At 30.3% G+C, this 8,200-nt stretch overlaps 1 protein-coding gene across 1 annotated transcript; it reads left to right on the top strand.

Annotated features, from left to right (window-relative positions):
* The first annotated feature begins 4,728 nt into the window (after positions 1–4,728).
* On the top strand, positions 4,729–7,788 carry LOC114758736 (heparanase-like protein 1). Its single transcript, XM_028947830.1, has 9 exons — positions 4,729–4,944; positions 5,228–5,264; positions 5,735–5,915; positions 6,043–6,209; positions 6,332–6,565; positions 6,761–6,950; positions 7,050–7,175; positions 7,258–7,357; positions 7,474–7,788. Exons 1-9 carry the CDS (start codon positions 4,729–4,731, stop codon positions 7,786–7,788), a joined length of 1,566 nt encoding a protein of 521 aa, XP_028803663.1.
* Positions 7,789–8,200: the final 412 nt, after the last annotated feature.

An 8,200-nucleotide genomic window follows, 5' to 3' on the forward strand; every position in this document is an offset into this window, starting at 1 on the left:
AGATTATAATTTAAAATAATAAAATTTAAAATTAGTCATGGATTAAAAACAGAATTGTGACGGAATAGAATTAGTGACGGAATTAGTAACAAAAACTTTTGTGACAAATAATTTAGTGACGGATAGAAATTCCATCACTAATAAAATTTTGTCGCTAATGTGTTAAAAAAATTAGTGACGGAATTTATGTTACAATTCCGTCAAAAATTAGCGACGAAACTTGTTTTCGTCACAAATTCCGTCACTAATCAACTGTTTTTTGTAGTGTGAGACTTGAAATGAGTTATGTAACTTGGCACTTAGAAATTAAAGTCAACAGTTTGATATCTATAAAGATTTGTTATACTTACTTGCTTAAGGTGCATTTACCTGTTATTGCAGAGGCTATTCCCAAGAAAATTCTTGAGCTGATGAATGTTGAAGGGCTTACATGTGAAAATGTGGCAAGCCATCTACAAGTATAATTTCCACTTGCTTTCATTCATTTTTGAATTTTAGTGGCAGGCGCAAAGCCTGAGCTGGGGATTGAACCCCAGACCTAGTGCCACAAAGGGCCCAGTGGTCTTTGGCCTACTTTCTTTCATTTTGATAGAACTTAACGTCACGATTAAGGCTGCGTTTGGGTGACACCCCAAACCATGGTTTGGGGAATAAATCACCCAAACACTCACCCAAAAACCAAAACCATGGTTTTGGCTCCAAAACCATGGTTTTGGAAAAAGCAAAAAATTTTTGCTGTTGGAAAAAAAAGGGAGAGTGTGAGAGCCTATAGGATATGTATCTTGTTATTTTTTTATAAACATATTTTTTTATAAACATATTTAATCTTATATTTTATAAATATATACATATTAATTATTTATTAATTATATTATCTTATGTATTATTAATTATGTTAATAAAAAATATATTATTAACAATTTTATTCCTTCAAATTAAAATATATCATAAAATCTATTTTTTCTGTAATTATCATATTAACTTACGTCTTTTTTTTAGTAATTTGTATATATAAAAAGTGCTTCTGATAACAACTATCCAAACACTTTCATTTCTCAAAATCACTTTTTCATAAAATCTATTCTTTCCCGAATCTATTCTTCCCAGAATCTATTCTCCAGAATCACTTTTCCAAACCACGGTTTGATTTCATCCAAACACACCCTAAGTCGTGCTTGCTTTTAGATAAAATGAGAACAACTTGTTAAATGTATTCAATGCCTGATGTTTGTCTGACTTAAGCTCACTGTCATTTTGTGTTGCAGAAATATAGGGTCTATCTTAAAAAGGCAACTGAACAAGCTAAAATTGCTGCTGCATTAGGTAGTTTATCACTTTCCTGGTCAGTTGAGTTGCACAAGAAATTTGTTGCTGCAGTTTTTCAACTGGGATATGAAAGCGAGTTTATGTAACCTGGCACTTAGAAATTAAAGTAAAAAAGTTTGATATCTATAATGATTTATTATGCTTGCTAGCTTAACGTGCATTTACCTGTTACTGCAGAGGCTGCTCCTGGGAAAATTCTTGAACCAATGAGTGTTGAAGGGCTTACAAGTGAAAATGTGGCATGCCATCTAGAGGTATAAGTTCTACTTTCTTTCATTTTGATGGAACATAACGTCACGATTTAATCGTGCTTGCTCTTAGATTAAATGAGAACAAGCTGTTGAATGTTTTCAATGTTTAATGTTTGTTTGACTTTAGCTAACTGTCATTTTGTGTTGCAGAAATATAGGATATATCTTAGAAAGGCAACTGAACAAGCTAAAATTGCTGCTGCATTGGGTAGTGCATCATCATGGCTAGGTTGACAATGTGCTTGTTAAGAGCTAAAGGCCATACATTCTTAGGTTTTGTTAGGTTTTGTTATGTTAAGAGTTTGATTGAATAAGAGCTCCCAGTCAATTGTTTCATAATTCATGATGAATAATATTTCATTACCATAGGTTTTGTGGAATTCCTGGTAAGCCTTCTTTTATATGACTCTCATCAAGTGGGGCTCAGGCACACTTTCAGCCTAAAATAAGTTTTTTTTAAAAAATTATTATAATTAACTAGATGTATGAAGAAAGTTTTATTTTTGAATTATTTAATTAACTATATGGTATCCTTTGTATATTACATAAGGTTTGAGGTAAGTATGACTTAAAAATAGTGCAATTTGTTATAAAACTCTTACAAGACATAATTTCCTGCACATTCTTGTAATATGCAATTAGGGCTTGTGTACACCATGAATTTATCATAAGGCGTGCATCTTACATTGGCAATATCATACTAAATGTGGACATCTCTTTTAGTGGGAGTTCTAGCCTTGATTTGTCATACTGTAAAGGATTAGTCCCTTTCCTTAGATCTAATTCCTATTAATAACACATGATCAATCTTACGACTTCTTTAAACTTGTGGAAACAATGGTGTCATATTCTCATATGACTTTCATGCATAAGTGAAATTGGGTGGTGACGATAATATGTGCCATTTATTTTACTTGGATGAGGATGTAGATCATTTTTTTTTTTTTTGCCTTTTTTAAAGTAAACATGTAGGCTTCTTTGGGATGAGGGGGAAAAAAAGGTAAAGAGGAGAGAATATTAAGAGGAAAAACTTTTTAAAATAGTTAAAAGTATCATTTTTGAATTTTGTTTGATAATATTCTTTCCTCCTTATTTTTTTCTTGGAAGAATCTAATCCTAATAAGCTGGAACACAACCAAAGATGCAAAAGTTTTTGTTAAAAAGAAGATGATGAATGAGGACATCTCCTGTTGTTAACCATTTATTGTTAAACATGTATTGATCAGTTTCCACGGAAAAAAAAAGGGAGGTTGGCCTTAGGCAAAATATTTTCCTCCAATCGGAAATGTACAAGTTTGTTTTGATCATAAATATAAAATATGAATCTCCTTTAATTCTGTCATTTGTCATTTATTTGCTAAACTATCCCTCTTAATACGTATAAATATAATTGATTAGGATATTTTTCTAATTTAAAAGGTATATTTTAAGAAATGCAAAATACTTTTTGAATAAACAACCAACTTATCTGATTTATTTAATCTAATTTAATCTAATATTTAAATGAGTTAATTAAAGGCATTTAGGATCCTAAAGAGTAATTCCTAAAGGCAATCCGTCATCTGTGGATCAACAGTCACAACGTAAAACATATAGATACTTGGGTATGTATTTTATTTTTATATCAAGTTATAGTTTAATAATAATATTTTAAAAATAGGACGCATAATAAAATGCATACATTTATATATATATATATATATATATGTATATTGATAACATAACTAGCATATAAGTCTCATCGATAATGACTGAATTTTACCGATGTAAAATTACCCAAATGAACGATAAGAAATTTTCTGTACAATTTAAAATAAGTTTTAATTATTAATTATTGAGTCTAATTAATAAATTTTTTTTAATATTTTGAAATTTTGCAAATTTTGAAATTCTAAAAATCAAAGATCTGAGGAGAATGATTTAAGATTAATTTTCTGGTATTTTACCATACCTGATGCAAAACCTTAAAAATGTACGTAAAAATTTAGACTGATAAGTAAAACATTTAATTACTAATTGTGCAGAAAAATGTTGCAAAATTTTGATATTTTAACTATATGACATAAAATAAAATAACAATATGAGATAATATAAATTGTTTTAAATTTGACATTAATAATAAATGATATTATTATATAATTTTTTTAAGTAAATGTGAATTTAATTATTTTAGAAACGAATAAAAAAGCCAACGAAAGGATAAATAAATGAAAACATATTTGCTAACTTGAAAAAGGCACATTATAGAACTCAAAAATTGAAAAAATAACAATAAAGAAAATTAAAACATAATTAAAATATATAAATAAAAATAAAAAATTTTCATTCTAAATATCGATCATTTAGTATTTCATTTATTATCATGCATTCATCTTTGTCCATACCATATTTTGTTATATTCATTCATATTTTTCATATGCAAAAGCTTGATAAAAGGAAAGCATGTTATATTCCCTGATTTATAAGTTTTATTTAATAGTGATCAATAATTTCCTAAATTTCTTGAATATATCAAAGTATCTCAGAATTTAATCTTAATCAGGTATGAAAGTAAAAAAAACTCCTAAATAGATGAATGAAAATTCAAATAGTTGAAGATAATGGATTAAAATATGTGTTGTCAAAAACAAATTGATGATAAAGAGATAAGAGAAAATCTATATATGTTTAAATTATTATTTTTAAATTTTGTGGAAAAGAAACCTAGACAATATATTTTAATATTTAAATCTTGAGGGATAAAATTTTATCTTTTAAACATTTCATAATAGAAATATGATTGCTTTATATATATATATATATATATATTTTGTGGTTGCCATTTAGACATTCATATCTTCTCCTCCAGCTTATTTCGTTATATTCATTAATAATTTTCACAAGGGAAAAAAGCAGATAAAAGGAAACTGCGGGATATATTTTGATTTATTTATTTGTTTGGCTACTTCTATGATTTATCTTTAATAGTCATTATTAAAGATTGCCTAAATCTTTCACTATCCAAAATCTCTAAAGTTAATCTTATCTTAATCATATATTAGGAATTAATGTGAGAAAACTTCTTCCACTACCTAACTCTTATAAATACAAGACGAGTCAATTCTTTCTTCTGTCAAAGTCTAATTGTTTACCTTCATTATTATTTGCCGTCATGGAAGCAAAGCTTATTGCTTTCTTATGCATTTTTGTTTCTTTACTTTCACTCGTTTCCGTATCTCATTCTGAAGATGTGGATCTCAATGTGAAGGTGGTGACTTCAATAGCCACCACAGATGAAAATTTCATTTGTGCAACTTTAGATTGGTGGCCTTCTGATAAATGTGATTATAATCAGTGCCCTTGGGCACGAGCAGGCATGTTCAATCTGGTAATTAATTTATGTTTATATGTACAAGTTTTATATTCAGGTCTTTATTTTTTTTATTGATATTAATTATATTTAGATTTTTGTTATGACTGTGTTTATTAGATGATTTTGGTATTCATCAATAGAATGCAAATCTGAAGTTTTGTTCATAAACTATTCTGGTTATACTGAACCTAATCGTACTAGTTATTGGCTATTGATCTTCATCTTCTACTAATATAATTCTATTCATTTTAGAAAAAAAAAAAGAGAGCTTATAATGGTGTGTTCCTTGGCTTTGCAGGATTTGAAAAACAAGATTCTATTAAATGCAGTAAAGGGTAAGTATTTAATCATTTTTTATTATTTGTAATTTTATCATTCTAATACACTCAAGTTGAAAATAATGATAGCGGAGACGAAGAAAAACTCTTTCAGGATTCTTTTCACCCCCCCCCCCGGGGGATTTTTTTTTTTTAAAAAAAATCTCACTGGTTTCACATATAAAATAAAATAATTATTTTCTACTACAAACTGCTCAGAATTTGGATTTAGATCTCATCATTTTAATTTGTTCCTATTTTTTTTCAAAAAAAAGTTAGGGACAGATAAACCCATGGTATGTGGTGTGCTTTATTTAAATGGCATGTCTCATTTGAATGTAGGAAATTTACTTGAAAGATGTGTTTCCCTCCCTCCCTGATCACTATCTACTTCTAAAATTTAAAAAGAAACAGAGAAAAAAAAAATATAAACTTAATCTCGTAATCATATCAGAATTAGATTAATAATTTTATTATTATTTTGGCAGCATTTAATCCCCTGAGAATAAGACTAGGAGGATCAGTCCAAGATCAAATTGTGTACCGATTTGGGGGCATGAAAAAATGTCCCCAAATGACAAAGGATAAGGATGGCTTGTTCGGTTTCAGCCATGGTTGCCTCAATCGTACCCGTTGGGACCAAATCAATCACTTTGTCAAAACTACTAAGTATGTACATCTCTCTCTGTCTCTCTCTCTCTCTCTATATATATATATATATCCATGATTTTATGTGAGACAAGTCATACATATATAATTTATGACTTATCATTTTATTATGACTAATATATGTTAGAGTAAAACTCACATTTGGATTAAATGAGCTGACTGGGAAGAAGAAGTCTCAGGAAGAGTCCCAGGAGGGCACTCCTCTTTGGGAAGGAGACTGGGACTCAAGCAATGCTGCCAGTCTCATGGCTTATACTGCCTTGAAAGGGTACAAGATTGATTCTTATGAATTAGGTAACTCTATATCATGTTCATTTATGTGTTTTGACTGAAGGTGTATGTTTTTGATTGACTATATTTGTGATAATTAGTTTTAATGCATTAGCAATAATGGGCTTTAATTAAATCATCATCAGGAAATGAGTTGTGTGGTACTGGAGTTTCTGCAAGAATCGAAGGTGTTCAGTATGCAAAAGATATCACTAAACTCAGAAAACTAGTGAATGCTTTATATCCTGATCCCCAAACAAGACCAAAGGTGCTAGGTCCTGCTGGTTTCTATGATAAGGAATGGTTCAATACCTTCTTGGAACATACTGGACCTGGTGTTCTTGATGGAGTCACCCACCATATTTATAACCTTGGTGCTGGTAAGTGCACAAATTTTATTCTATTTTAATTGCTATATATCCAAATGCAATTTCTACATTCACTTTTGTGATCAATGTAAAAAGATTTGAGTCATGATTTAGTTATGGTTGGCTTGTTTCTCTATTTGTCGGGCAATTCCACGAACATGTGGTGTTCATGACAAAATGTTTGACAAACCTTGACTATAAATGCAGGTGTGGATAAGACCTTGATTAACAAGATCCAAGACCCATATTTCTTAAGCCAGGTTGCTCAAACATTTAAGGATATATCAACCGCAGTGAAGGAGTATACACCATGGGCTCAACCATGGGTTGGTGAATCTGGTGGAGCCTATAATAGTGGAGGCAAAGACGTGTCACATACTTTTGCCAATGGCTTCTGGTGCAGTGACACCCCTTATTAATTATTTTCTTATGCAATTTTAGATCCTTTCTTGAACAAATTTCAAGAATGTTCTAACTTTTCTTAATGATCAAATAGGTACTTGGATCAACTAGGCATGACTTCGACATTCAACCACAGGGTTTATTGCAGACAGACACTGATTGGAGGAAACTATGGTCTACTTAACACTACATCTTTCATCCCTAACCCAGATTATTATGGGTATGACTTCTAATTCAAGCTTGTTTATAAAAAGTTCTTTTCCTTAAGTGATGTGATTAATTAATTTCTTTCTCAATGACAGTGCCTTGTTATGGCATAAGCTTATGGGATCAAAAGTTCTCTCTGTACACCATGAAGGATCTCCATATCTGCGTACATATGCTCATTGTTCCAAGAACAACGTAAGCTCCATTCATTCATTCATTTATTGATTTCCAGAAACAATAAATAACACTTTTTTGTCGTTTGAATCTAAAATCCCAGTAATAAAAATTCATACATTTCTGGATACTCGCAGGCCGGTGTGACTTTACTACTGATAAACATGTCGAATTCAACTTCCTTCAATGTGACTGTTAAGCCAGACATGAATCTATACCCAGACCAAAGTTCAGATTTGAAGAAGAGAGAGGAGTACCATTTGACACCTAAAGATGGGAACATTCAAAGCGACATCGTTTCGTTGAATGGAAAAGCTTTGAGATTGACAAAGTCTCATGATATTCCTGCCATTAAACCAGTGCTTGTGAATCCTTCTTCTCCCATCACTGTGGCGGCTGATTCCTTTGTATTTGCTCGTCTCAGTTACTTGAACGCACCTGCCTGTGCTTAGTTCCACCATATTGTTTCCTTTGAACAGTTTTTTTTTTTTTTTTTTGGGTTTTAATTGTTTTTCCAAGGATGTTTTTCGTGGTTTACATTTTTTTTGCTTGATTTTCCGTAGGCTTTCAATAGGCAGTTATTGTATCTTTCTTTCTTTCTTTGTTTTTTCATTAATGCAATTATTGTATCTTTATTAAGGGACTGAATATCATAGAATCAGGATTTTGCTGTTGGCCGTTATTTCTCTGTGCTATCCATTTGCTCAAACTATGCATTAGTAAATTATTGATTAATCATTAGTAAATATATAGACCATGATATTTAATCTGAATTGTCCATTCAATTTGTTATACATGCAATATACAGTCATATGTATATAGTTTGTATAAATTTTATATCAAAATGATATAGCAATTAATATT

The sequence above is a fragment of the Neltuma alba genome, unplaced genomic scaffold, assembly GCF_004799145.2.
Source record: "Neltuma alba isolate B1F8T4 unplaced genomic scaffold, ASM479914v2 tig00010746_pilon, whole genome shotgun sequence".
NCBI lineage: Eukaryota > Viridiplantae > Streptophyta > Magnoliopsida > Fabales > Fabaceae > Neltuma > Neltuma alba.

Bases quoted from the DNA above. Each gene is read 5' to 3' on its own strand.
- LOC114758736 (XM_028947830.1), top strand. From the start codon at position 4,729: ATGGAAGCAAAGCTTATTGCTTTCTTATGCATTTTTGTTTCTTTACTT. The intron at 6,951-7,049 runs GTGCAGTGACAC...ATGATCAAATAG, and splicing joins ACTTTTGCCAATGGCTTCTG to GTACTTGGATCAACTAGGCA. The intron at 7,176-7,257 runs GTATGACTTCTA...TCTCAATGACAG, and splicing joins CCTAACCCAGATTATTATGG to TGCCTTGTTATGGCATAAGC.